The sequence below is a fragment of the Vipera ursinii genome, assembly GCF_947247035.1.
Source record: "Vipera ursinii genome assembly, chromosome: 1".
NCBI lineage: Eukaryota > Metazoa > Chordata > Lepidosauria > Squamata > Viperidae > Vipera > Vipera ursinii.
In genome coordinates this window covers 17,288,813-17,316,784 of record NC_139512.1, presented here as the reverse complement: position 1 = coordinate 17,316,784, position 27,972 = coordinate 17,288,813, and the positions used below count along the sequence as shown (strand labels likewise).

Genomic DNA, 27,972 nt, shown 5'->3' with positions numbered 1-27,972 from the left:
TGGCGCCCCTTCCTAATGGGGGGAGGGCAGGCAACCTCGGGACGCTGAACGTCGGGAGGGGCCCACCTCGCAGGGCTGTTGTAGCGAAAGGGGAGGGGCTCCTCCATTCCCCCTCCGGCCAAGCGCGGTTTTCCGAGGCCCCTCCCTTCCCACGGACCGCCCCCATAGCCTGCCGCGCCTCCCCAATTGGCCGTTCGCATCCTCGCCCCGCCCCTCCTGCCCAACCGCCCAGGTCCGCGGCGTTGTCCGAAGCCCGCCCTCTTCGGAGGCGCTCGAGCGGATTGGTCCGGCGAGCTGTCGGTCAGGTGCTCGGCAGGGCTGCGTCGCGGGCAGAGCGGGAGGCGGCCGAGCGGCGGCGGCGGCGGCGGCGGAGGAGGAGGAGCCGGTGAGGCGGGCCGCGGGCTGCGGGAGGGCGGCGGGGCCGGGAGGAGGGGTCCCCGGGCCCCGTGGAGTGGGGGTCCTCCTGGCCGGGCGGGTGGGCAGCTCCCGGCCCAGCGCGGCGATCCCCGAGGCGGGCGGACCCGCTTAGCGGCTGCGACTTGCCCGGCCGTCTGGCCCTGCCCCGGCCCCCGGGATTGAGGGGCGGCCCCGATGCTGCAGCCCAGGGCGGCGTCGCCTTTTCTACAGCCTGGTCCCACGCCGGAGCCCCCCCGAACTCCCCGAGACCCCCGGTCCCTTCTGCGCCCTCTGAGCTGCGTCCCCCTCCCCCCCTTCCCCTTACGCCTTTCCCATTTGCCCTGTGAAAATCCCCCCCTCGCAATCCTCCTGAGTCTCCAGGCGGGACCCCGAAGGCGTTTGCTGCCCCCCCGCCCTGAAAAGCAGAATTAATTGCTCAGTGACACCTTCTGCCTCCCCCTTTAGCCTGTTGAGCAGTCTGCCCTCCTCTTTGGCCTTTCTCTCACACCCCCGGGGGGGGGGTCCTCGGCTCCTGCTTGGATCCCCCTCTGGGTGGCACCTTCCTTCCTTTCTAGCAGGACCCCCCCCAGTGCCTTGCTGAACCCACTTTTGACTGGGCCTCCCTGGTCGCAAAGGAGGTCCAAAAGGATGGGGCTGGAGGGGGGGGTGACTTCTACTACTTCCTGTAGTTTTGGTAGTTAAACAGACCCCCTCTGGGGGGGGAGGTGCCCCTATTTGCTCCCATCCTCTAGGACTTTGCCTGCCCTGCCTGGTTTCTCACAAAAAAGGGCTCCCTGGGGACATCCAGCTGTTCCTCCCAGGCGCTCTGGTGTCTCCTGTCTGGGCCTAGAGGCTCCCTCCCCTCCCTCTTCCTGTCCTTCCCGCCTGGGCCAACATCCCCCCCCCTTCCTCAGCTGCTCTGAGTGGCAGGGATGCTGATGCTGCCAGTCAAAATGGCAACACCTGCGTGATGTTATCCTCATACAAACCCCACAATTGGGTGCCTCCGTCCTGGTCTCCGCTAGGTGTGCCAAGGCCATGAGGCTTGTCTGACTGCATCACCAGCCTTATGCCCCCGTGCCCCGACACCCACACTCAGGCCGAACCCTCCTGGATCTCTGCTCCTGCCCAGGTTTTCTCAGCTCTCTCCCCACTCTTGAAGGCCGCTCTCCCCCCAACGCTGCTGCTGCTGCTGCTCCTTCGCACAGGATCGGATCTCAGAGTCCGGATCTCCCGGTCCGTGTTTGGGAAACAAGGCGCCCTCAAGGGCCCCTTGGGACTCGTGCGTTGAGTTGGCTTTCACGGTGGGGAATGGGCTGGCTTGGCAGGGGGGGTTGCTTCCCCCCTCCAGGTCTGGTCAAGTATCTAGTCAAGGAGGGCTTTAGCTGTCTTTTTTGAAATGCGAAATGGGTCGTTGTGAGTTTGAGGCCAAAGTCCTGTTCATTTTGGGCTCATCCCTGCCTACGATTAAGTTTGTCACCAAGATGGGCACTTTCCCCCAGTTGGGACTAGCTGGTTCGCAAGCAGGCACCAGCCAAGCTGCAAAAACTGTGTGCCAGCGCTAGCAGCCCCGTTTGCAGAGCGCAGGTGCTCACGGCCCCATTCACATGCGTGCACACACACACACACAGAGCCACATTTGCGTTTGTGTGCACATGCATGCATAAAGGTGCCTGTCCCTCCTTTTCCCACCAGGCTGCCAACCCCTGCCTTCGAATACCAGGGAGGTGTATTCCGGTAGGGCTTTTCAAGAAAGATTTCCGCGGGGGGGGGGCGGCTTTCCTCCCTGACCTTAGGCTGCCAGGCAGAGTTTGATGATATGCCCCCCCGCCCTTGCCCCCAAGAGATGGGGGGCCACTGATTGTCCCGGTTGAGTGGGAAGGAGGGGGCCTCTTGCAAGGGGGTTCTGGGGCTGCCACCGGAGGAGCAGCGTTGGGTTCCTTCCCAGGGTGGGGCTCCCTGGGAGGAGAGGTGGTGGCTCTTATGAGTGTGGGGGGGTGTGCTTTGGGGAGGGTGGGCCAAACGGAGACCCCCCTCCTCCCCCCCCACTGGGCCATTACAAGTAGGCAAGAGGGTCAGCGTTGCCACCTTTCCACAGTTTCAGAACTCCCACGCAGGTGGGTGGAATTCGGCCCCTTCTTTTGGCAAAATAATTGTTTCCAGGGTGCTCAGTAGGTCACAGGAAGTGACACTTAGCATCGGTGGAGGGTCAGTCCAAGCGCGCCTGGGCCAGGTCAGTGCAAGAAAGGAGCCCCAGGTGAGGATTCCGGCTCCTTGGAGATTCGCCGTGTTCAACTTTCAATCCAAAATTCCCTTTTCCTCTTTCTCCCGGAAAAACAATTTCCGTTACACCGTTTCCCAAGAGGCAACACAGAGCTGCATATCAGTATTGTGGATTGAGGCTGTATTGTGGCTGTGCTGGGGGGGGGGGTTTCCCCTCTTGGAAATGTCCCCACTTGGATCCAGGTTTGGCATCGGCCAAGAGCCCAGGGGAGGGGAGGGGAGGGGAAGGAGGGAGGGAGGATTGTTTGGCTCAGGGCAGCGATGAGGCGATCCGGTGGCATGAAGAGCGTGGCCACCGGTCCCTGCTGGGTCCCCCCCATCCGGAAGGGGTGGAGGACGCACGGCCCCTGCTGGGTCCCAGAGAGGGGGAGGCTCTTCCTGAGGGTCCGGTGGGCAACCGGCAGAGGCCTTCGTGGCAGCGGCAGAGTCCCAGTCCCAAGGCTCCCCTCGGGGGTCCTGGCAGCTGAAGTGCCAGTGGAAGCGGCCGGAGGACGACAAAGAGCGGATCTGATCCGGAGCCCCAGTTCTGGACAGGCAGGCGGTCTCCATGGACCAGGAGATCTTTTTCCGCCATTGTCTTGTTTTTTACGCTCCTAATGAGAGCGAGAAAGTGGGGATTTCTCCCCTGTTGGCCTCGTGGGGGCCTGCTCCTTGCTGGGACAGGATCAGGCCCAGGAACATCTGCAGAGCTCCTGCGAAGAATATTGCCGCTTCCTGGCAGAGGAGCCACTGAGCTCCACCTGGAGCTGGGCGAGTCCAGCGGACGTGCCGGAGGATGGTCTGGGATGGGTTTGAGCCCGATGGTCCTCCAGGCTGGGGACTCGGCCAGGTCCCTCATGGGTCACTTCCAGCTCCATTCTGATTCTAAACCCGCCCAGGGAACGGCCCGCGGTTGGGTCCACGGGTGGTCTTGGCTCCCTCGGCAGTGCCAGGTGGCACTTGCGGCCAAGAGGGCCTTTGCCTTTATCCGGCTCCCCTGCTGCACCTGCTCCTGGATCAGGGAGACCCCCGGATGGTCCCCTCAACAGGTGGACGGGGGCAGCGCCCTCTGCAGGGACCGGCTTTCAAGGCCCCTTGGAAGCCAACGCACCGCTGCTCGGCAGCTGCACTTCCCTGGCTTCCGCTTGGCCTCTGAGTGCTGCTTGCCTCTCTTAAGCCCCTCCTGGCGTGGGCCAGGTTCCCCGAGGGACCCCTTGTCTCCGAGAGGCAGTCTCCCCAGCCCTCTGGTGTGCTGACGTCTCCTGTTGTCAAGGTCGCAAGCTGGCCGGAGTCTTATAAATAAGGGGAAGATGCTGAAGACTAATTGCATCAAAGCATCACAATGGCCGAGGCCTGCGGAGGAGCTGCCGAAACGGCCTCTTGACCCCCAGCAAAGTCAGATGGAGCCCAAGGACCCACCTTGGCATGTGGGAGAGTCTTCCGTGGGTTGGCCGGAAAGGGCCGTTCTCGTGGCTGCGTGGCTGTTTCCGTTAATTTGGCCCAGCGGGTCAAGGACAGCCCCCTTGGTGCCCAGGCTGCTCTTGCACCCCCTCGGTGGGACGGGCCACGGGCAGGTCTGGCGCCTGGGCCCCCACTCTGGACTGCAGCCCAGATGTGTTGCAGGCTCTGGCCCCACTTGCCCGGAGGGCCGACCCAGGCCGTGCCAGAGATCGGTGGTTTGTGTCTTGAGTTTTGCCTGGCACCTTTCCATGCCCGTCCTGCTCTGTTCTGGCAGACGGTCGTGATCACCTGACAGAATGCCAACTTCTCTCCCAAACTGTAAAATATTATTGTGTCGGGTATTTTTATCAAAGTGTACTTTCCTGGGGTGGATTGATTCTGCCGGCCCTCGGCTATATCTCGCAGTCTCTCCTCCGTCTCTGGGGGCAGATCCCTCCTCAGGAACTGGGGGGGGGGGGGGGCGTTGGCAGCCTTTCGCTCCATGGCTTCTCTGGAGCCGCTGACTCGGCCTCAGGGTGGCTGTGAAGCATTCAGGACGGCTTCCAATTAGCGGTCAGTTTTTCCCCAAACCTCTTCCTTCCTGACCAGAAAAGCCTTGGGTGTTTTTTTTAATCGCTCACCTGTCATCCAGATCAGGAAAAAACCCAGCCTCCTTTCTGCCAAGGAAGAATGGGGGGGGGAGTCCTTCCCTTTCTAAGCTTGCTTCGCTTTTGGACCCGTGCCAGAGCTGAAGAACCTCGTCGTCTCAGTTAAAAGACCCCTGAGAAACGGTTGGCGGTCTGGGCACGGTGGTGCTGGCTGCTGCGGTGGCGAAGGAGATTAGGTGAGATCCGCAGCTGGTTCCCTTTCGGAGAAGTGGCTTACTTTGGGTCTCTGATCCGATCCGATTAGTTGATCCGGGCTCACCTCCTGAAACCCCCAAAGCACCTGGTTGCCATGGGAGCAGAAAGGGCGGGACTCCTGACTGGTTCCTGTTGGGAAAGGGCAGAGGGGGAGATGGGGGTGGGGAGAGGGGGGGCTCCAGGGGCCGGCCTTGTCTCAAAGGCCTCCCTCATCTTCCTCCTCCCCCTCCTCCTCCTCCTGGGACCCCCTGGGAATCTGGCCGGTGGTCTCCAGGGCAAGAAAGGAACGGGCCGAGGGCTTCTGTGGGCCCAGCCAAGGGGACGGTGGCAGCCACGGGGCCTGACCCCTGCACGGAGGACTGATGGGCTCCGGTCCTTTTTCCCAGAGACAAGGAAGACGTCTCTGTGCCCCCCTCCCCACTTCTGTGCTGCACGGGGGGCCTTCTTGGGGGGGCTTTGGCCTTTGTGATGGGAACGGGCACTGGCTGTTTCTCTGCCAGGGCAGGCGGAGCTCCTGCGGAGTGCTTCGGACCCTCCTTTTTCCCTGCGCTGTTTGAGCGGTTCCGGGCACCTTTCCGGGCACACCTGGGGGGCTGGCGAGCGTTTGCCCATTGGGGGACCTTGCAGCACGTCTGTGCAGAGGCTTCAAGGGGCCACAGAGGGCAGGGCGGTTAGCCTGAAAACCCCTGCTGGCTACCGATTATAACTTTATCTGTTTCTAGATGTTCACAGATCTGTTTTTTGATGATCTTTTCCAGAATCTTCCTAGGTATTGATGTCAGGCTGATTGGTCTGTAGTTTCCTGGGTCCGTTTCCCCCTCTTTCTCGAAGATGGGAACCCCGTCAGCCCTTTTCCGATCCTCAGGCACTTCCCCAGTGCTCCAGGATCTGTGAAAGATATGGTGCAACCGTTCTGAGATAGCATCTGCCAGCTCCTTCAGAAGTCTGGGACGTAATCCATCGGGTCCCGGTGATTTATATTCGTCAAGGACAGGCATTCTCTTCCCATTTCCTTGCTTATTTTAATTTTTATTTCTAGTCTGTCTTTTACTGTTATGAGTTTGTTAGGTTGGGCTATAGTTTCTTTTTGCCTGAAGAGAGAGGCAAAGAATGAGTTAAGGAGTTCTGCTTTCTCTTCCTTGCCATCTTCTCTCCTTAGTGGACCGACTGTTTCCTTGACTGTTTTCTTGTTATTTATATGTTGAAAGAAACTTCTTTTATTATTTTTGAATTTTGTTGCAAATCTTTGTTCATTCTGAGTCTTTGCTTTCCTGACTTCACCTTTGGAGATTCTGGCTCTCTGCTGATATTCTTCTGCCTTAGTTATGTGTCCCTCTTTCCATTTTTTGTACTTATCCTTTTTGTCTTTCAGTTTTATCGGAGAGATCTTCGTGCAGCCATGCTGGTTTCTTGTTAGATTTCTTGATTTTTTTTGCAGTGGTATTGTGTTGGACTTGGCTTTTATAATCATATTTTTCAGTGTTTTCCACGTTTCTTGTTTTCCCCTTTAGGATTTTTATCCGTGAATTTTTTCTTAGGCTTTCTCTGAGTTTGTTAAAATCATCTCTTTTAAAGTTTAAGACACCGGTTGGATTATATTCTGTTGCTTGTGTTTTCATTATAATGAATTCCAGCATGACGTGGTCAGTGTGGTCCAAGGTTGGGGCAACTCCAACTCCCTTTTATCACTTCTTCTCTGTGAGTAAGAACTAGGTCCAGGATAGCTTTTGCTCTAGTTCCCTCCTCCACCTTTTGGGTGGCAAAGTTGTTGGCTAGGTGGGTTAGGAATCTGTTCGATCTCCCGTTCGCTGCTGAGTTTGTCTCCCAGTTGCTATCAGGGTAGTTGAAGTCTCCCATTGCTACTGTGAAATCTTTCCTACGTACATTTGTTTAACTGGTTGGCAAAGAGTCCATCTATTTCTTCTGCTTGGTTGGGTGGCCTGTAATATACGCCTATGGCAATGTCTTGACCACATGCATTCTGGCAGGTTTTCATCCTTGGTTTTGTGTATTTCTGTAGAGCTGTAGTGATCTTTTGTATATAATGCAACTCCACCTCCTCTTTTGTTGGGCCTGTTTCTTTTGAATAATTCGCATCCTTCCATCAGTGCATTCCGGTCATGAGTTTCATCCCACCAACTTTCTGCAATGGCAACTTCATCATCTCTGCCTTCATATACTTCAAGTTCACCCTGCTTGTTCTCCCTAAACTTTGAGCATTCGTGCAGAGGCATTTGAGTTGTTTATGGGTCTGGACCCCGTTGTGTCTGCTCCTGCCTGGGGGCTTCTGGGAAGATCCGCTATTTAATGTGAAGAGTCCATTTTTTGCAGTCCCAATGTGACTTTTGTTTATTTTAATCCTTGAATTCTGTCCAGAGTTGTTGGTGAGTGGCAGCTCTAGAAATCGGCCTTATGCGTCCAGCCACCCCGTCCTTGGATAAGGGCTCATGGCTCGCCTCTTTAAATTCCCCTTGAAGGTTCCCCTTCGGCCCCCCTGCTTCTCCCTTGAGGTGGCCCCAGGTAGCCTTGGCTGCTTCTGGGGGACCCCCCTGTGAACCCCCCCTTCCATCCGGATTCCACCTCTGCTTAAGAGGAGCCCTCCAGGCTGCCTGGCCTCTGTCCCCCCCCCCCCCCCCGTTTCCTTGGGTAGCTCCTGGGCTGGATGTGGGCCAGCAGGATGCGACCCGTGCACAGGGAGGCATCGTCCAGTGTTTGGGCTGCCGCCTCCTTGCTGGGAGTTGTAGTCCAAACATTTGGAGGCTGCTTCTCTGTAAAAGCCCCTCAGCCACAGATGGAGCCAAATCACTAAGTTATGGCATTGGGTATAAACAGTGCAGACCCCCCTCCTGCACTCATCTAGGTGTGTTGATTCTTGGAACAGGAGGCACAACCCCCCCCCTCAAAAAAAATTGATTCGTGTCTTTGTTTTGCTCCGTTTCTTTAGGAAGGCAGCCTCTGCGGTGCCCTCGGAGTCCGAAGGAGGGGCTTCCTTGACAGGTAAGGCTCTGACAGTCCCCCCCATTGCATGCCCCCCCCTTGTTCACCCTCCCGATGGCGCAACGAGGGGGCTGGGCAGAAGGAGGTGGCCAAAGAGAGGAGAGGAGACAGCCAGCCCTCACACCCCGCCCCACCCCGGCGGATGGATCCAGGTGAAGATCAGCCCAGAGTAGCAGAAGCAGCCTGGAGGAGCCTCGATCGGGAGGCTGTGGGGCCAGTCCCAGGGTCAGGGGGTCCCCCTGGTCTGAGCAGGTGCCTGCTGCTTTGCATAAGGAATGGGGAGGAAGGAGAGGAGTGTGTGTCTTGGTTCAGGGGCAACGACAACCGTCCAAGGACCTCTTCACTCCCAAAAGATGGAATGCTGCTCTCTCGGAGGCTCTTGGAGGGCCCTAACAGGCCGTGAGAATAACTCTGGGGGTTAGCAGGATGAGGAGGAGAGGCAGGGGGCATGAAGAAGCATCTCAGAGGGGACCCTCCCTCAATCTCTGGAAAGTAAGGGGCGGGAGAGCGCTTTCAGACTTGCTGAATTCTTTTGTTGTAGCCTCATAATAAAGGCAGCGTTGCAGCTCATGGTTTTGGATTCCTGTCTGGACTACCTCGCAGGGCTGACAGGCTGCTCTTGGCCTCCAGCCTCATGGCAAGCAAGCAAGTGAAGCTCCCTCTAAAACTGGGCCAGACTTTCTGCCCCACAGTTGGGGCTAAGAAAAGAGGCCCCTTGAGGCGTGGAGTCTGCAGCCGTATTGATCTGCCGTATCGATCCCGATGAGGGCAGAGTTTTTGCAAGGGTTTGACCCCCCCAGGGCCCTTGTTATTTCCTTTATTGCTCTGGTTCCACCTTATCCCAATTTGTATCTGAGTTCTAGATGGCTCCTGAGAGAGAGAGAGAGAGAGGGAGGGAGGGAGAGAGAGAGAGAGAGGGAGGGAGGGAGGGAGGGAGAGAGAGAGAGAGAGAGAGAGAGAGAGAGAGAGAGAGAGAGAGAGAGAGAGAAAGTGAGTGCAGATGGCGGAAAATCAACTTTTTTTGTGAGCTGCCAATTGGGGCTTGCCATTGGGGCTTGCCTTGACCAGCGATGGCTCACATTCTTGGCTGGCAATTTGGTGTTTCTAAAAAAAATGGTTGCTGGGTTTGTTTAGCAAGGTCATTCTGAGTCTTGCTTCCCTTCCGTGCCACTCCCCCCCGCCCCCCCAGTCTCCTGCCTTTAAACAGCCATTCAAGTGGGGGCTTCAGTGCTTGCAAAGTGTTGGCCGTCCTTGTAAAAGTCCTCGCCAGCTTCGTCTTGGCCCTCTGTTATCCCAGCCGGTCTCCTCATGTCCGTCTGATGTTCTTCCCTGGAAATTAAAGAAGCATCTTTTTGCACGTGTGTGTGTGTGTGTGTGTGTGTGTGTGTCACAGAGGAGCCCTGAAACACAGCTAAATGTTTTTGGCCACCTCAGGGCTGCTTTTCGGAGGGTGGCGGGAGAAACTTTGCCGAGACCAGCAGACCCTCTGGACGACTCTGGGCGTCTCCTTCTCTTTGGGGCCTGTGGGTTGGAGGCAGGCAGAGAGTGTCCAGCCGCGGAGAAGACTCTGGGCCTTTCCACGGGGCGAGTGGGTTGGGTGACATCCTGGGCGGGGGGTGGGATTCGGCCCCGGCTCATCTTTCCCACTCTCCGGCCTTTGCAGCCTGCCCCACCTGGGGCCTTCGCTTGTGCTTATTTGATTTGTGCCAGGTTCTCTTCTGCGATCTCCCCTTTTGCCTCCGTTTCTTCTCCTGCTGTGAAGAAGCCACTTTGCCCCTTCAGACGGATCCCACCAGAGCAGGGCTGGCAGGCTCTTGTCTTCTTGAAGTTGGGAGCTGTTGTCTTCCTTGGGGGGGGCTCCTCCAGGGGCCATCTCAGCCCCCAGAAGGAGCCAGTTCCAGACTGGGGGCCCTCGCAAGAGAGTTGTGCGTGTCTGTAAAACCTGTGCCAGCAGGGGGTGCTGCGCTCCCGTGCCTCTCCAGCCAGGTGGCCGTGCCTGCCCTCCCGGTGGTTCTGCGACGTGGCCGGCTGTGCACCATGCGCCTCTGAGCCCCACGCCAGACCTCACCGCTTCTCCCACAGAAGCATGTCCAAGTGGCGGCAACCCCTGCGCAGGAGCACGGGGAAAATGTCCCCGTCCATTTCTAAGCCTGTTCCCCCCCCCCACAAGACTAAAAGGAGCATTTCTCAGAGCAGCCGCGTTCGAGGACTTGGCCGTCTGCAGGGGATTCTGAAGAGCAGCATTCAAAGCTTGAAAAGAAAATGGGAAAGAAATAATTGGCTGATTTGGGGAAAACTAAATTTGTTTGTGGGAAGCAGCAGCGCAGGAGGAAGATTTCTGTGCCTGCAAGGAGACTGGAGGGACGTGACTGTGGAAGGCGGAGGTGAATTTTGGAGCTGTGAGCAGCCCCTGCAACGGAAGCCCCCTGCGCTTTTAGGGTTTGGGGGGGGTGCAAGTATTTGTCTCCTGCCAGGCAGGAAAGATCAAGGCTGCCCTGATGCTCCACGGCTGACCTCCAGCCCCCCCCAAGCCCTGCACAGGCGCGAGGGGGTCTCGGGGCCTCTGGGGCCATCGGCTGGGCCCGCTGGTTCAGAAACACCGCACGGTCCTCGTGCTTGGGGGGGGCTCAGAGGGGTTTCACCGGAAGATCCCTGCCCTGGGGAGGCAGGGGCTGTCTCTGCTCTTGGCCCCCCACGTGCAGCCTGGAGGGGAACTTCCTCGTCCCCCTGGTGGGTCCTCAGAGGATGAGCCTTCCTTGCATTACGGGCTGGGGGGGCAGCAGTTCTGAGCCGGTTCCCCTCGTCCCTTTCGACTGGGGGGCAGAGCTCCCTAGCAAGGAGCCCCTTCTTCTCCCTGGGGGGGGTGTCCTGCAGCTGGAGATGCTCATGGCCGCCCTAGGCAGGACCCTCCTTGGCAGCTCTGGGAACCCCCCCTTACTCAGAGCCCCAGAGGGTGTTTGGGATCCCCCCCCTCTCTGCCAGCTACAGAGCAGACTCACTTGGCTCCCCCTGGGCAAGGAGGGGCTCCTGACCTACTGTGAGCCTTGGAGGGGGCAGGAGCAGCCCCTGTCTCCCTGCCTGCCTTCTCGTGAAATGGAGATTCAGGCCGGGAGTTTGGGGGGGGAGAGACCCTCCCCCGCTCCCTAGTGTGTCTTGTGGGGCAGCCACGGTGCCCTTTGCTGAGATCCGTGGCCAGAAACTTTTGCTGAACCCGCTTCGGTCTTGGTCTGTGTTAAGCTAGGCATAAAGCTGGGGGGGGGAGGATTGGGCTGGGCTGGGCTGGCCTTTAAATGCCCCCCTTTTCTCGGAAGATGCCCCTTCGTGGCACCCCGGTTGGATGGATGCCGGGGCCCGTCTGGGCACAGGCCGTTTCCCCCTCCTGGGCAGGGGGCGGCCCTAGGGCCAACTTTCCTTGGGCTGGCTGTGCAGGAGAGGCACCCCAGGGTTCTTGCATTAAGCCCCCCCTCCCCCAGGGCCACGTTCAACCAGGGCTTGTCGAGAGCGCAGCATTGTGACGCCAACCTTCGTACAGGATACCCGGGACAACCCTTCTTTTCTTTGAATTGGGGTGTGTGTGTGTGTTTTGGGGGGGGGATGTTTCCATGAGCGCAGCCAGATTTTGAGGAAGCTGGAAAAAGTGACTCAGGCCATGAGCTGCTCTCGGTTCTGCTTCTCTGGGAGGGGGGAGGGGGGAGGATGCTCCCAGGCTTATGGCGGGAAGGTGCCAAGGCCACAAAGCCTGGAAGCTGCAGGCGCCCCGAGGGTCCCCGATGGGCAATTGGGCCCCAGCCCCTCTTGAGCAAAACCATCTGGGGGGAGGGGGTGTCTGATTTTCTTGGCGCTTTTGGGGAGGGGGGAGCCTTCGCTCCTCCCTGCCCCCTGCAGAATGAACATCCACCCAATTTCCCCAGTTCTGGAAATAGGAGAGTCCTTCAAGTGAAACATTCGTGGGGCAGAGCGGCCGCCTGGGGGTCCAAAAGAAGGGAGGGGTGAGCGCCACCCTCCACCCCTGGCTGCCTGCAGAAGAGCCTTTGGACACTAGGGGGCAGCAGCGCCTGGTGGCCTCAGGTGGGCCCCCAGTCTGGACTGCTTGGCAGTTGATTCCTCCTGTCGCTCTGGGGAGGGGGTCTGTGTGGGGGGGGGCGTTCCTTCCCCAGCAGATCCCTGGGAAGGGCTGGCACTGCCAATGCTCCTCCCTGGCTGGAGAGGCTGCTGCTGGCACGGCCCATCCTGGAGAGCTCTCCCTGTTTGCCAGCCCAGGGCACGGCTTCACTCCCCTCGGGCAGTGGGGCAGGAAGGGAGGCTTGAGCAGGCTAGCAGCCCCCCCCCATTTCCTCTTCTCCTCAGCCCTTGCAGGATCCCCCATACCGTCCCACGCTGGGTGAGGCCCCGAGAGAGGGCCGGCTTCACTTGGGCCAGTCCTCTGGGAGTGGCGCCCTTATGGGGGGGCTGTTTGAATGGCAGCCCATTCAGGCAGAGATGGGGCAATTCTTCGCTAGGAGGGGGCCTATCCTGGGACTCCCCCCTGCTCCAGAGGGAAGGGAGGGAGAGAGGCGGGGGGGGAGGGAGGGCCTGCCTTGCCCTGCTTTGAGGCTCCAGAGCCGGGATCGGGGGGGGGGGGGGCAGCTCACTTCTCTGCCTGACCGACCTGGACAGCCTGGGTTGAAGCAGCGGCTCTTGGGGGCCGCCCGGCTTTGAACTCCGGAAACAGCTCAGAAATCCGACCTGAGCCCCTCCCCCCCGCTCTGCCCGTGCCTCGTTCCTCCTGGCTCAGAGGGGAGAGGGGCCCATTGTGCCCGCCGGTTGCCCTGCCTTTTTGGGCGGGAGCCTCACTTTGGAGCCCAAAATACCCTCTGATTCAGGCTGGTGGCTGGAGGGCTGGTGTTTACTTTCTGCTTTCAGGTCTGGGGGTGGGGAGGGTGGGGGGGGGGGAATGGAGGGCCTCCCTGTGGCTCAGACAGCCTTGTGGCTCTGGGGCTGGCCAAAGGCCCCCCTCCAGCCTCTGCAGCGGAGGAGCCGGTCGGTCATCCGGGGACAGCGTGTGTGTGTGTGTGTGTGTGTGTGTGTGTGTGAGAGAGAGAGAGAGAGAGAGAGAGAGAGAGAGAGAGAGAGAGAGATCCCAGCTGCTGCTGCTTCTCTGGGGAGCCGCTTTCTCCCCCTCTGCCTTCCTCCCATTCTCTCACCCCCCCCCGCCTGGTCTGCCTCTGTCTGCTGCGGCCGGGTCAGACGAGTTCAGCAGCCGCAGCTTCGCTGGGTGTGGAGCTATTTCAGGTTGGGTCTCCCTAACCGCCACCCTGGGCAGCTTGCCTGCCTCTTGGACGGCCCCACCGTGGCCCCTGGAGATCGGGGAGCCCGGCCTGGTGTTGCTGAGGCCCCGGTGGGCACCGCTGCTGCTGGTGGGAAGGCCAGGGGCTGGAGACAGCCTGGGCCGATCCCCCAGATCCTCCTGGGAGGAGTCTGGGTCCTGCAGGAGGTGGGGGGGGGGGGCAAGGCTTAATAATAACAATAACAGAAATGACCTTAGAGGTCATCTAGTCCAACCCCTTGCTCAGGCAGGAGACCCTACCACCATTTCAGACAAGCAAATGTCCAGTCGCTTCTTAAAAACCTCCAGTGTTGGAGCATTCACAACTTCTGGAGGCAGGTTGTTCCACTGGTTAATTGTTCTCACTGTTGGGAAATTTCTGCTTAGTTCGAGGTTGCTTCTCCCCTTGATTAGTTTCCATCCGTTGCTTCTTGTCCCGCCTTCGGGGGCTCTGGAGAACGGCTTGACTGCCTCTTCTTTATTGGCAACCCCTCAGATATTGGAAGACTGCTTTCATGTCCCCCCTCGTCCTTCTCTTCATTAAATTAGAGCCAGGCTGGGCATTGGGTGAAATTAACAGGCACCCTGTAATATTCCCCCTAGGAAGGAGGGAGCGGGACCCCCCCCAGAGACTGGCTTTCAGGCCCCCCGCTGGCTTCTGCATCCCTGGAGGGGCCTTTTTCTCAGCAGGCAGACTCTGGGGAGGTGGGAGAGGAGGGGGGGTCACAGTGCCAGGCCTGGTGATCCAGCGAGGCCCCCGCCTGCCACTTGACCCGGCTGCCTCCAGCCCTGGGACTGGCGCAGGCTGGGGGTGGGATGCATGACCGTTGATCCTTGTTTTAGAAATTCCCGGCTGCCGTTTTTTGACATTGCTAGCTGCCCGGAGTTGGGGAGGGGGAGCCAGCTCCGCCTGTAAAATAAAGACACAGCCTGGCTAGGAGACGGGGCAGAGCTGCTACTGGACGCAGCGGGCACGGGAGGCTTCGTGCTTCGTCCCTCGCCCTTGTGGCTGGGCACAGCCTGATCCGGGCCCTTTGCCCAGCGCTCAGAAGGATTTCTCCTTAGGCTGGCAGCCCCAGGCAGCGTTTTAATGGTCTGTCTGGTTGGAGTTGCCTGGCTTTGCCCGGTGCTCCTTCGGCCTCGGCCTCTGCACCTGTGCCGAAGGAAAGGAAGGAATTTCGCCCCAAAGCTCAGGTGTGGACTAGCGATGTTCCTTCCTCCCCCCCCACAGAGAGTTTGTCAGAAGGGGGAGACTCCCAACTCCAGCCCCCCCCCCCAGCAGCCCAGGGAGAGAGAGCTGAAAGGCAGCAATCCCAGGCCGCTGAGCCCCCCCAACTGGTGGCGCTGATGGCAGGCAGGCACCCTCTGGACCGCCTGGCCCAGCCTGCCGCTTCCTGCCTCCCCCCCCCCGCAGCCTGGCCGGGCAGAGGTGGGCCTGGGGGGCCGCTCCTGCCCAAGGGGGCTGAGCTTCTGCCTGCTCAGCATCCCCTCCAAGTCCTGCCCCTCCCGCAGGGCTACGGTGGCCTTGAGGAACCAGAGAGGTCATCTAAACCCTCAGCAAAGAGACCGTCATCTTATTTTTATAAGTGGAATATCTAGGAAATATTTTGTTGCTCTTATTTCTATTACATAAGAGGGTCAGGGTTGGAAATACGCCAAATAAAGAAACTGACGGGCTGTGTAGACTTTTACTCGCATCCGGCAGCTTCTGATGCAGGGAACGGAGGCCCGTGGGGAGGGGAGGGGAGGGGAGGGGCTGGTCCCCTCACTCAGCTTCTTCTCTGAAGAGGAGCCTTTGGCATCTGCCTAACGCTCTGGATTTATGGCCCTCTGGGATTTTTCTGCTGCTTTCGGAGTTTTGCTTCCTCCACATGCAAAAGTGGGCAGGCTCCCCATTCCTCAGAGTTCAGCAGCTCCTAGGTGTATTTACTGCCCAGATTAAAGAGACTGCAAAATAAACTCTGCTTGCAAGCTGCTTCCCCCCCACCCCCGCATGTCCGGCTGGGGAGGGGGAGGCGCACAAGTGTAGTGTGGGGGGGGGAGAAAATGCAAGGCATGGACAGGATTACTGGCATGCAGTAGCTTGGCATCCTCTAGGTCAGGGGTCTGCAACCTTGACCACTTGTAAGACTTCAGCTCCCAGAATTCCTCAGCCAGCATAGCTCTAGGGAAAGTGGGGGCCCGTTTGATGGAGCTCTGCCCCCCCAATAGGCCCCCTTCCCCTCCCCCGCCTGCTCCAGTGTGGGTGGTGTGGAAGTTGCCTTCCGTCCAGTCCTGGCCTTCTGGGGAGCAAGAGCTGCCCCATAGAAGTCAGGGGGGGTACTGGAGCTGGGGCAGCGCAGAACAGGGGCCAAAGAGCCCCATTGGAGCCGCTTCACCGTGACTCACCGCGAGAACTCCTGAACAGAAGCCGGGCCCTCCTCCGCCCGTGGCCCCCCACTGCCTGAGCAGGGTCCCTGGCCTCCCAGCAGCCGGCCTATGGAGCGGTCCCAGCCCCCCCCCAGCCGACAGCCCTCCATCCCAGCTTCTTGCTTGTAAAAAGGCTTCCCGTCATCTGTTTGCACAGTGCAGGCTGAGGGAGAAGGGAACAACGGGGCAAGCGATAACCACCACTCATCTCTCTCTCTGCCCCCAGGCCTCCCCCCAGCAGGATTGGGGCTCCCGGGGGGGGTGTCTCCCCACAGCTGGGTCTCAGCAGCAGCCTGCCCGGGCTCATGTGGCCTCTGTTGTGGCTAAGCCTCTTGACTGGCCGGAGCCAGGATCAAGCCCTCCCGACCTTCCTCTCTTTTCTCCTTCCTTCCTCCCTCCCTCCCTCCCTCCGAGTATTTCAACCTTCAGCTGCCCCTTGGAGAGAACAGGGTGTGGGGTGGGAGGGCAGCCCCTTCTGGGCTCAGCTGTGTTTCTCCCTCTCAGTGGACGGAGCCCCCCCCTGCGTGGGTTGCCAGGATGGCCCTCCACCGGACTTCCAGAGGCTGGGCAGTCACTGGACATCTCATGCCTCCCCCCCCCCCCGCATTGACCCCTGTGTCCAGGCAGAAGCTCAGCAGATGGGCCTTCTGCTCTTCCTGGGAAGGGAGTCAGCCTGGCTTACTCACGCCCGCCCAGTACCTGGGCCAGGCGTCCTCCAGGCAAGTCTCCTGTTCCTGGGGAAGCAGCCGCTGGTCTCTCCCTTGCAACGCCCCCCCTTGCTACCCCTCCTCTGCCTGGAGCAAGGCTGCTGCTGCTGCTGCTGGCAGGGACTAGGGCGGGGAGATGGGGGGGGTGAGGTGCCTGAGTGCTTTTCCCCTGGAGAGGCTGCTGGCTGGGGGAGGGGAGGGGGGACGGCTAAGGGGTCCATGCCTCCCGGTCCTTCCCGGTCAGGGGGCAGAGCCCCTTTGCCCCACCCTGGCTGTCTGAGCCAGACGCCGGGCACCCCCAGGATGCCAACTTGTTCTGGCAAAGGGAGGCGCCTGGTGGAATAGATCTTGTGGGGGAGGGCAAGCGACAGGAAGCCCCCCTTTGCCCGGGCCCTCTTGGACCCAGGGCCTCTGCCTAGCAAAGCTGCCTTTGACCACAGGGCTCTTTGCCACGGGACTGGTCATCCAGAGATGCCCTGGCCAGCCCTCCCCTTCAGCCTGGCCGCCCTTCTCCTTGGCCTGGGAGGGTTTGAGGCTCCGCAGGCCTTCAGCTGTGTCTCGGTGGAAACTAAAAGGCCTTTATTCAGTCGAGCGGGCCGGGCGAGGGGCTCAGCCTTGGTGCCCCGGGGAGGGGCCGCCCTTCGCTCTGTGTGAGGCTGCTGGCACGGAGCTGCCCAGGCGCCTGGGAGAAGCTCCGCAGGGAAGGCGAAGACCTGTGCCCAGGTGGCACGCCGTGTGCCCACTTCCGTGACAAAGCCGGCAGCTCAGCCTCACACGCCGGCCTTCCTCTGCACGGGGGGGGGGGCAGAGGGGCTGAGCAACGTGGCAGCGAAAGCTCATTTCTTTTCAAAAGCCCCCAGAGGGGTCTGGGTGCAAAGCCTGCGGGCCCCTGGCTTGGCCCCCTCCTCCTAGTTCTTGGAAGGTCCCTTCTAGTATTCTCCTATCCTGGGCTCCCCCAGGGGGCTGCTTGGAAGCCTGGCGGCTGCTGCAAATAGCCTCCCCCCCCCCCGCTCACTGACACAGGTGGGGGGCACGGCCTGAGGCTGCTGGTGCAGGAGAGCTGCAGCCCGCAGCCTTCCTTGGTTGGGCCACAAACTGGGCAGGCTGTGCTCCCTCTCTTGGGAGCCCCCTCCTCAGCAAAGAGACTGGCCAGGGGGCGCATTGGGCCTGGGCAGGCAGAGACCCATGCCTGGAGGGTTGAGAGGCAGCCCTGGGAGGCAATGGGGGGGCTCCTCTCGTGGAAAGTGACATCCCAATGAAGCCCCCTCTGGCAGCTGGCCCCTTTTTGCAGGCCCTATGTCCAGCGGGAGGGGTCCCTGCCTTCGACTGCTCAGTCTTTCCGGGGGGGAGGAGGAGGAGCCCCTCCCTGCTGAAACCCACCCCCACAGCACGGGGAGAGCCAGGTAATGGGGCTTCCCTCCAGTAGCCAAAGGTGGGGGTGGGCTGGTCCTCAGCCCGCTGCTGGGGAAGCCTCTCCAGGGGTGGGGGGGGCAGGGCCAAAAGTGGGGGCCGCTCTGGGAAGAGCAGCTGGCGAGGCACCCCCGTTTCTGCCTCTGCCGGCTTCTGGCGCCCAGTTGGTTCAGCAATTCTGCACTGAGGCTGTAATTAGCCTGGAAAGCTGCCATGTGCACACACACACACACACACACACCCGTGAGAAGATGCCGGACTGTCTCTCTCGGTGGCTTCCTTTTATGCTTCCATTCAGCGTCAGTCGGGGAGATGTCTTCCAACAGCCGTTAAAAAATAGATTAATTTAGGGATTAAAGTAGTTGGCACCAGGAGCTGAGTTTAGCCTTCAAGTTTCGACTTGATTGCCCCCTGGCAGCAAAGCTGGCTGCTGTTTGGCGGGGAAGGTGAACTTAAGACCCTGCTGGGCCCGGAGGCTCCCCGCCTAGGGAATCTCTGCCAGGGGGCTGCAGCGCCAGGCCGAAGGACCAGCCCTCCGCTAGCTGGGCCAGAGCCAGCCAAAGCGGTCGCGGTTGAGCTGGAAGCAGACTTTCTTTGGCGTGGGCGAGGCTCCCCCAAAGTCGAGCCAGAAGGAAGAATCTTCGGGATGCGCAAAGGGGGGTCCGGGCTGCTTGGAGCAGGGAGGGCTGGAAGGAGCAGCCAGTTGACGGGCAAAGCCACATTCCCAGAAGGCGCTTTCGGTTCAGCTGCCTTTTGAGAAAGCACCTTTGAAGAAGTCCCCCTCGCCTGGTTTCCAAGTGTGGGTCACATACCAAGTATGTGGGGAGGGGAGGCAGGCCCTTCGTCCTTGGGGCTGGGGTGCTCCCTCCGGGCCTCTCCTTTGGCCCGAGAGAGGGGCTTCCTCGGCCCCTGTGATGCCCAGCTTTGGATGAAGCGAGCATGGCAGGAATCTGTCCCCCCCCAGCCCCCTCCAAAGCCCCCCTTCTCTCCACCCTAGGAAGCAGCACCTGGCTTCTCTCAGGTGGCTGGGGAATTCTGGGAGTTGAAGTCCACAAGTCTTAAACTTGCCAAGGTTGGAGACCCAGGTCACACGGCCTATTCTGGGCTGGGCTTAGGCTGAGAGGCAGCCTCTGGGCCCTCGCTGTGCCTTTCCCCCCATGGCTGGCCTGGCCCCATTGATTGCTGGGACCCTCCTTTGCTTTGGTGGGGAGCTTTGGCCCCGAAGACGCTGCCAAGCAAGGGGGCAATGGGCATGAGGCAGGAGACCCATCTGTGCATGCCTCGCTTCCATTGGAAGCCGCTGTTTTGGGGCCTGGGCCTCAGCCACTGGGCTGTTCTGCCTCGCAGGGCTGGTGTTTGGCCTGCAGAAGGAGCCATGTGCAGATTCATGTCTCACAACACCAGTTTTGCACGTTGTACCCCTCCCCCCCACACAAGAGGCCTCTTCTGCCTCTCTGGTCACCCCCCTTGTCTGAGGGCAGACTCTAGAGAGGCTTGGCTCTGTTACTAAGAAGGCCCGGGGAGGGATTGTGGGTGCTGACCTGACATCCTCTGCTTCTTGCAGCCCCCCACCCCGGCCTTGTGGAGGAAAGAGGCTTCCCCCTGCAGCTGCCCTGTGCGGGGGGGGGGGCAGCACCCAGCCTGCTCTGTCTCCCCCCCTCCCCGGGGATGGGGCTTGCCGGGTGTGTGGCAGCCACAGTCCCATTCTGCCGGAGAGTGAAGCTTGCTGGGAGGCGCGGGGGGGGGCTGTCCCCAGTTTGCTGCTTGGAATCTCTGCCCTTTTGCGCCCCCCACCCCTTTCCGGGGCAGCCGTGAGTCCTGGCAGAGGCCAGTCTTTTCCTGGAAGGGCACCCTAGCGGGGGGGGGGGGGCTGTTTTGCCAAATGGAAGCGTTTAGGAAGGAGCCTCGCCTCTGCAGCAGAGCTGCCCATCTGACTGGCCCCGGGAGCTTTGGCCAGGCCGCCCCTGAGCAGGCGGGAGGGCCGGCCAGACCGGGCTCCGTGAGGCCAGCCGATGGGCCCGGTCGGAGCTGCGTCTGAAGCGGCTGCCAGCGCCGTGGCCGTGGGAAAGGCGCCGCGGGGGGAGCAGCTGCCGGCGCTGCGTCTTTGCGCGGAGGCCTGGCCAGGCGCGCAGGTGCCCGGGGGCCAGGTTGGAAGCCGGCCCGGTGCGAGCAGCCGCTCGACGTGCTCGCTGGCGTCGGCCGGGTTGTGAGAAAGCGGCGTCGGGGGCTGTTGCAGCATTTTCCGGAAGGCCCCGGGAGGAGTCCGGAGCTCCGGGGGTTGCAAGGAGCCGCGGACAGCGGCCGCCCGGCCTTCTCTTCCCCCGCGGCTGATCCCGCCTGGCTGCGGCTCCCGGGCGTGGGGAATGAGGAGCTCCCGGGAGCGGCTCTCCCATTTACGGCCTCTGCGGCGCCGTGTCAGGCCGAAGGAGCGCCGGATCTGCAGCCGAGGCAGAGGCGGAGGGGCAGCGATCACCTGGAGGGCAGCACGGGGGCTCAGGAGCAGCTGAGAACAAGGGACAGAAAGGGGGGGGGGAATCTGGGTGAATCACAAGCTGCCCCCGGCCAGTGGTGCCAGGCTGCTTCAGAAGAAGCCGATGCCATCCTGGGCGGCACCTGCGGATGTCCAGGGTTAGCGCTCCCCTCTGGTCTTCATTGGGCCCCGGGGGGCTTTCACCCCTGTGATAGGAAGGACCCTGGCAAACGGGGCGGGGCGGGGAGGCGGAGGAGAACAAGCAAGGCTATCGGAGGCTGGATGGAAAAGCCTCCGTGCAGGATTTGACGGCCATCGCTGCGTTCAAGTAATTCAAGGGTTGCCAGCTTTCCCCCCCCACACACATACAACAGGTTTAACTTCCACGTTCCGTCCAACTTTTTTTTTTAGCCCTTTTGGGAATTCCAGCCTTTCTTGCAATCACAAGTTGAATGGGCTTGGCATTTCCCAGCTGCCAATCATTCCAGGCGCCTCCCACCCGCTCAGGAGGCAGGTGGGGAGGGGGCGCCTTCTGTGGGGCTGGGATGCTTCAAGGACAGCCTCAACCAGATCCTGTGACCGTGAGGGGATCTAGAAGCCGCCCCAGATCTCTGCTCAGCAGGACTGTGGACAAAGCCCAGATCAATCCAGCCACAAGGCTGCAGAGCGAAGAGTGCCCCTCTGCCCCCCCCCCCGTCTCCAGCTGGGGTTCCCAAAGGGGACCTGAGCACTTGGGGGGGTCAGTGCTTCAGAGTCCCCCAAATCTGGGTGGCCCTGCCGCTCAGTTGCAAACCCTTTGTAGAAACTTTTGGGAAATGGGGGTTGTTTCATTTACACTTTATGAATCTATGCCTAAAATAACAGAGTTGGGACCTTTGAGATCATCTAGCCCAACCCCCTGCTCAACGAGGAGACCGTATACCATTCCAGACAAGTGGCTGTCCAGTCTTTTTGAAAGTCTCCAGAGATGGAGCACCCACAACTCCTGGAGGCAACTTCCCTTCCACTGATCAAATGTTCTCATGGTCAGGAATATTCTTAGTTCCGGGTTGTTTCTCTCCATCCGTTGCTTCTTGTCCTGCCTTTGGGCGCTTTGGAGAATAGGTTGGCCCCCTTTTCTTTGTGGCAGCCCCTCAAATACTGGAAGACTGCTGCCCTGACCCCCCTAGTCCTTCTTTTCTCGAGACCGGCCATTCCCAGATCCTGCAACAGTTCATCATTTTAGCCTCATGTCCCCTAATCGTCTCGGCTGCCCTTCTCCGCACTCTTTCCAAAGTGTCAATGCCTTTTTTTATATTGTGGTGACCAGAACTGGATGCAGACTCTCGGGACTCAAGGTTTTTAAGAACATTCTTGGAACTAAAATTGTATTTAAGAATCCTATTAGCGAAAAAGTTACGCTAAAGTATAATTTAAGAGAAGGTAACTTGGAAACAAAAGTATTGCTCAAAAATGCCTCTATTGGAGCAAGACAGCCAGCTGAGCATTGAAAGGTTGAGCTGGGCCCCTAAAACAAACCTCTGGTGTGCATGGCCCACCCACGGCCGAGCAGGTTCGAGGTCTGATGCTGAGCTGTGGGGGTGGGGAGCTTCCTCCCCCCTCCAGTCAGGAGCCCGGAATGCCTTCAGCTTCTTTCTGTGGGGCTGCTTTTCAGAATCACCAACACCCCACTCATTTGCTACCTTGCCAAGTGTTACCTTTATTGAAAAACATCTCCGATTCTTTAAAATGCTGTTAAAACCGCCCAGCCTTCCACCCGAGACCCCCACCGGCCTCCTTCCGTGACTGGGGCTGCCGGCCTTGCGGGGGGGGGCGTTGCTGGGGTTCCCGGCCACATCGCACTGCAGACTGGCAATGGCCACTGTGGGCCTCAGGCATCCTCTGGGCTCGCCCCCCCCTCGGCTTCCTTCTCCTTGCCTTTGGCCGCCGCTGCCACCTTCTTCCCGGCCTTGGGGGCCCTGGCCTTGCGGGCCCCAGCCTGGCTCTTGGCTCGGCCCCCCTTTGCCTCCTTGACTCCCTCACCCCCGGGGGGCTCAGCCTCGCCTTCTGCTCCAGCCTTGGGGCGGCCTCTGCCCTTGGTGGCCGTCTTGGCTTCTCCCTTGGGGGGGGCTTTGGAGGGGGGCTTTGCCAGTTTGACCTGGAGGGTCTTGGGGGCCCTCGGCTTCTTGGGGGCCTTTCCCTCGGCTGCCGTCTTCTCCTTTGGCTTCCGCCTCACCAGCTCTGCAGCCAGGGCCTGCGGGGAGAGGGATGGCTCGGCCTCGTGCAGGGCTGGGGGCAACCCTGACCCTCTTGGTCTGGGGCAGCTCAGCTCCCTGAAGGCAGACATGACCCCCCCCCGTCATGATCTGGGGCCTTTGCATGGGCAAGGGAGAGGCTGCCCCGAGTCAGACATGCCACCTGGGCTTTGGGCAGGGGGCAGAGCCCCAGAAGGGGCCGCTGGGAGGGGCTGCAACCCTCGGACTTCAGGGGCGTTGCTCCCTCCTGCCCAGAGGCCGACCCCCTCCCAAGGCCTGGGCGATGAGGGAAGGGCTGAGCTCCCCACTCTGCTTGGGGCCGGGGGGGGGGAATGCCCTCCCAAAGGACCCGGGAAGACCTACCGGGTCAGATTCAGCCCTGGCCGTCTTGCTGGCGGCTTTCTCCTTGCCCTCTGCATCCGCTGGAAGGGTGGGAGAGAAGCTGGATGAGGGCCTTCTCCCCTGGGCTGACCCCCATCGAGGCAGAAGAGCTGCCCCCCCCGAGTCCCTCAGCTGCCCCCTTGCCAGGCCCATTGGTGCAGCTTCTGGCAGTGGCACCAGGGGACCCCCCCCCTTGGCCCTCTCCAGTCCCCTCTCTGAGGCTGCCGGTGCAGGAGAAGGGGACCCCTTACCCTTCCCTTTGCCTTTGGCGTTCTCGGCCCTCGCCTTGCCCTCCGCCTTCTTCTTCTTCTCTGGTTTGGGGGGTGGGCCCTCCCCCTGGGCAGGCTGGGCCCTCTTGGGCTTTACCTTCTCAGGCTTTACGGCCGCCAACTGCAGAATCGGAGCAACAAGGAGAATTTCAAGGGGGGCACTCAGGTGCACTGATGCTGCCCCCCCCTGCCTGCCTCTCCAAAGCCTTTGCAGTTGCAGTTGGACTCTGCCGGACCCAAGCAGGAGACGCTGGCCTACTCCCGCAGGACGGCACTGGATGGTCTAGGCCTGGCAAGGCCGGGCATTTCTGGCTGCTCATTAGCGAAGGCGCCCTCTAGGGTCCCCCCAGGAGGCCACGTGGGCACCAGGGCACAGGCCACGAGGGCTATGAGAAGGGCTCGGAGGCCCCTGGGTCTTGGGCAGAGACGCCCCCCTGCAGCGTGTGAACGGAGCCCTTTGGCTACGGGTCCGGAGGTCAGGGTGCCCCCCCACCTTGAATCTGCCGGTGGCCCCCTGGGCGGAGGAGTTGAGGGGCCGCACCAGGTAGCCCTTCTCCAGCCCCTTGAGCAGCGCCTTCCGCAGGTAATACTTGAGCCGGATCGGGTCCACGCCGGGGTAGTTGTGGCAGATGTAACGCTTGATGGCCGCGGTGGAGGAGCCCTTCCGCTCGTTGAGCGCGCTGACGGCCTCGGTGACCATGGTCAGCGTGGGCGGGTAGCGGTACTTGGAGGGGACGGCTGCCCTCGAGGCCTCTGCGGGGCAGAGAGAGAGAGAGAGGGAGCCTGCTGGGGGGAGGCGGGGAGCGGACTCCAGCTCCCATGGGGCTGAGCGGGGGAGGGCGCGCCGCGCTCGCCCAGCAGACTCTTACCTGCCCGAGCCGCCATCTCCGCGCCGTCCCGCTCGGCCGACGCTCTCCGCGGGAGGGGCCGCACCTGGGCCCGCTTTATTGGGGGGGGGAGGAAGAGGAAGGCGGCCGCGGCTCCCCTGCCGGCCAGCAGGCGATTGGCCGGCCGGAGGGCTGCAGGTGGCGGCCCGGGAGCCGCTAACAAGCGCCCGGCCTACCTGCCCTCCAACGGGCGAGGCCTTCGGGCAGATACTTGCGGGGACGGCGCGCGGGGTGTGTGTGTGGGGGGGGGGGTGCGCAAGGAAGCAAGCAACCGAGGACCCCACCCCCGGCAGTGGCGCAGGCAGGGACGCGCCTGCGGTGGGACCCAGGCCCGGAGGGCGGCGGCAGCGGCCCCTCGCTCCCTGCGTCCTTGGGGGGGGGCTGGAGGGGGGGCTTCTCAGGGGGTCCCTCCTTTCTCTGCCCTTCGCTCCCCAGGGCTTCCTCTCCGGGCCGGAGCCAGGGCCTTCCCAGCCTTGCTTTGGACCCCCCCCCCACTTTCCCCTCGCAGCCCCGCCCAGAAGGGACGGAAGACCCTCGCTTCGGCCGCCCCGGGAGGAAGTGGGTGTCAGCCGGAGAGCCCGATCGTTCGCCCGTGTTTTAACTCTGAGGTCAAGTGGGACCCCCGAAGCAGCCCCTCCAGGGCTTTTCCGGCGAGGAGCCAGCTTCCCCTCCCCCACGGGGAGGTGGGGGAGGGGAAGCGCCAGCCAGGTGCCTGGGAATACCTCTCAGTCCCATTCACCCTTTGGTTTCTTGAGATAGACAGCCTCTGCCTGAGCAGGTTCCTCATCTTCACCTGGTGAAGATCTGTGGCCCTGATGCAGCTGCACCCACGGAGGGCCAGGGAGGAGATAGTGGGCACAGGGCACCACAGCTCCTAGAAAGCTGCCCTGGGGTCTTTGGGGCTTTCCCCCAGTTATGCAGGCAGCTCAAGATGCAAGGCGTCTCCCCCGCTCAGCTGAAACCCCCCCTCGGGGCCCCTTGTAGTGCTGCCACTGTGAGCCTTGCCTGTCTCCAAAGAACGGAGGGGGCAACTCTGCCCGGTGCCACCCCCGGACAGGGGCAGAGCAGGGCCAGGAGGCAACTGTCCCCCCTCTTTGGTGTTTCTCTCCCCGCATCTAGGTGCTGGTGGACCCCCCTGGGTGGCAGACGATGTCGACCACTAACAACATCGCCCAGGCCAGGAAGCTAGTGGAGCAGCTGCGGATCGAGGCCGGGATGGAGAGGATCAAGGTGGGCCCTGGTGAGGGGGGGGAATGCTGGGGCAGCACACAAGGTGTGGCGGGTGCTCTGGCCATTGGGGAGGGGGGCAGATAGAAGGCAGCCTCCAGCCCAGGGTTGAGCTGTGGGGTCCTGGTGCTTCGGAGGTAGGAGCAGGCGGGGAAGGAAGAGGGGAAGGCCCCACGGTGGGGGAGGGTCTCTGGCCCCACCAAAGTGGGAGAGCATCTTTCAGCACAGAGGCCTGCATGCTTCAGTTGTTCCTTGGCCCAAGAACGCCTCTGCACGTGATCAGAGGCTATGAATTCGCTGCTGCTGCTGCTTCTGGGCTCTAATGCCTCCGGAAAGCCAGCCGAATTCTGGCTCGGTTACGAGGGAGGGGGAGTTCTGGCAATCACCACACAGAGCCTGGTCCTGGGAAGAGTTTCAGTGTGGGGGTGGTGGTGGTGGCAGCTGACCCCCCCCAAGGCTGAGTCCGGTCCTGGCCCACTTCTCTTGAGTGAGGAGGTTCCACCAAGGGGGGGGGAGCCAGGATTGAAACTAGGGACAGCCTTGCAAGAGAAGAGGGTTGGTCCTTGCCCCCCCCAAGAATGTTAGGTCCCTCTTTCAGGGGCCGGAGGGGGTCCAGCTGCAGGTTGGGAAATGAATGAGTGGGAGCCTTGGCCCTGGGGGGGGTCCTCCGTTCCCTGGGGGGGGGTGTCAGCTGACATTTGTCCCTTGGGTCCCGCCAAGGAGCAGGGCCTACCCCCCCCTCCCATGCCTGAGCCTCCCAGCACTCATTTGGGGTCTCTCCCGTTTCCTGGGTTGTGGCCAAGCGGGCAGGGCTTTAAAGGCCCCCGGTCATTTCCTGGCTGACGTGGCTGCTTCCCTCCCCAGGTCTCCAAAGCCTCCCTGGAGCTGATGAACTACTGCGAGCAGCAGGCCAGGGACGACCCCTTGCTGGTTGGCCTCCCCACCTCGGAGAACCCCTTCAAGGACAAGAAGCCCTGCACCCTCCTATAGCGCCCCCCCTGGGCCAGGCACCCCCAGCCCTGATCTCCAGCCAAGCCAAGGAGGGGGGAGCCGGCCTCACCCTGCCCTCTCGTCTGGTCAGCAGATGACCACATTATTGGTCGGGCGGGGGGGAAGGAGGGCGCAAGGCGGGGCTTGAGGGGTCATCCTGGCAGGGACCCCATAGGAAGCTGGTCTGTCCAGTGCTGAGGATGCCCCTCAGGTGGACACCTGGAGGGGGTCAGGCAGGCAAAGTCCACTGCCAGAGGCCCTTCCGGCAGCTGCCCGTCCCACCCTCTTGAGGAGGGGGCTTCCCAAGCAGAAATGCCTTCTCTTCTCCTTTGGGGTGCTCTCCATCATACCCGTCTCTCAACCACCACCTCCCCATTATTAAACTGACTTCCCCCCCTCCCCAGTGCCCCCCCTCCACTTGGGCTTGCCAGGGGCATTTGCAGGCAGACCCTCCTCCAGGCCAGGAGGGGTGAGGGGTTCTTCCTGGAGGGCCAGTGACCCAAAGGCCACTTTGCTCAAGAAAGAGGAGGTCACCTGAGGGGCAGGGACCCCCGAGTGCCCCGGGCCCTACTCGTGCCAAGGCCAAAGACCGGGGGGGGGAGGGCTATGCCCTGGCTCTCCCCAAGAGAGGAACCAGTGGCACAAAAGCAGAAACGCAGAGGACGGAGTTCCCCGGGGAGTCCTGGGGATGCCAGCAGGCTGGATGTGGGAATAGGTGGGGGGGCGGCTGTGCCAGCTTCTTTAGTGGACAATCTGCTGTCCGGAATGAGCTCCCCACTCCGAGGACTGAGACCTACTCCTCTCCAGATGGGAAGACAGGCTGGGCCGAAAGAGGTCTTGGTTCTGAGACTGGGGGTAGGATGGGTTTGGCAACCCCCCCCCACCAGGCCCCTCCCCGTGCAAAGCCAGTGAAGCTCCAGGGCTGCTAGCAGTTTGGTGCTCCTTTTTCCCTCGCCCGGAAGTGGTCAGGGGGCGGCTCCAGGGACCCCCACCCAGCAGGGCCTCCATCGGCTTCCAGAAGCCCCCCTGCTCTCCTGGAAGGCTCAACCATTGGGCCTCTGGTGCCAAAGTTACCCCCCCCCGCTCCCACAAAGGAAGGGCATCCAAAGCAGCCCCCCCCCTCGCGGTCACCGCAAAAGGATGTGGGGCATCGGCTGTCCAATGGTAAAGCTGAGAACATTTGGCCTTAAAAGTGTCGCTTACACCTAAAGTGTTTTTAAAATTATACATAAAAATTTGCTACACAAGATTTTAAAAAGGATGACACGCACAGAAAGCCACGCAAAACTGGGGGACGGCAACAAAGAGTGTGAAATTTTGTGAGGCCCTAAACTTGTTTGTCTTCTGCTTAAATCCAGCACAGGGCAGTTTCCCTCCCCCCCCCCCTCCAAACACACAGACACACACGCAGGCGCGGGGGGGGGGTATTCCTCTTGTGCCAAACAAGGGTTTGGTTTTTAATTCACCAAAGTGACAAATGCATTGATTTAGTTTTTCCAAAAAAGGCTGCTGAGCCTCGTTCTTGTTTGCCAAACTCTCTTCCTGTTGCCAAAAAGAGGGTGGGATGTCTATAAAAGGGGGGAGGGAGAGGCCCGGTCTGACATCGCTAACTTCCCTTTTGTAAAATTGGTTTCTCTCCAGTGTGGCTGGACTGACTTCCTTGCTAGTACTGAACATGCTGTGGGGTTCCTGTTTTAAAAAAGTGAATTGATCACATGAATAAAA

At 60.9% G+C, this 27,972-nt stretch overlaps 1 protein-coding gene and 1 pseudogene across 2 annotated transcripts; one reads left to right on the top strand and one right to left on the bottom strand.

The window, feature by feature from the left end:
• Positions 1 to 372: 372 nt before the first annotated feature.
• Positions 373 to 27,972, top strand: GNG7 (G protein subunit gamma 7). The gene is made up of 4 exons (XM_083348831.1): positions 373 to 385; positions 7,906 to 7,958; positions 25,150 to 25,260; positions 26,122 to 27,972. The coding sequence occupies exons 3-4, from the start codon at positions 25,180 to 25,182 to the stop codon at positions 26,245 to 26,247; spliced, it is 207 nt and encodes a 68-aa protein (XP_083204957.1). The 5' UTR covers positions 373 to 385; positions 7,906 to 7,958; positions 25,150 to 25,179; the 3' UTR covers positions 26,248 to 27,972.
• LOC310634181 lies at positions 22,130 to 24,028 on the bottom strand (annotated as a pseudogene). The gene is made up of 4 exons: positions 23,637 to 24,028; positions 23,126 to 23,264; positions 22,857 to 22,915; positions 22,130 to 22,492 (listed from the first exon to the last, which is right to left on the bottom strand). The product of its transcript is annotated as an uncharacterized misc_RNA (transcript).

Bases quoted from the DNA above. Each gene is read 5' to 3' on its own strand.
- GNG7 (XM_083348831.1), top strand. From the start codon at position 25,180: ATGTCGACCACTAACAACATCGCCCAGGCCAGGAAGCTAGTGGAGCAG. The intron at 25,261-26,121 runs GTGGGCCCTGGT...TTCCCTCCCCAG, and splicing joins CCGGGATGGAGAGGATCAAG to GTCTCCAAAGCCTCCCTGGA.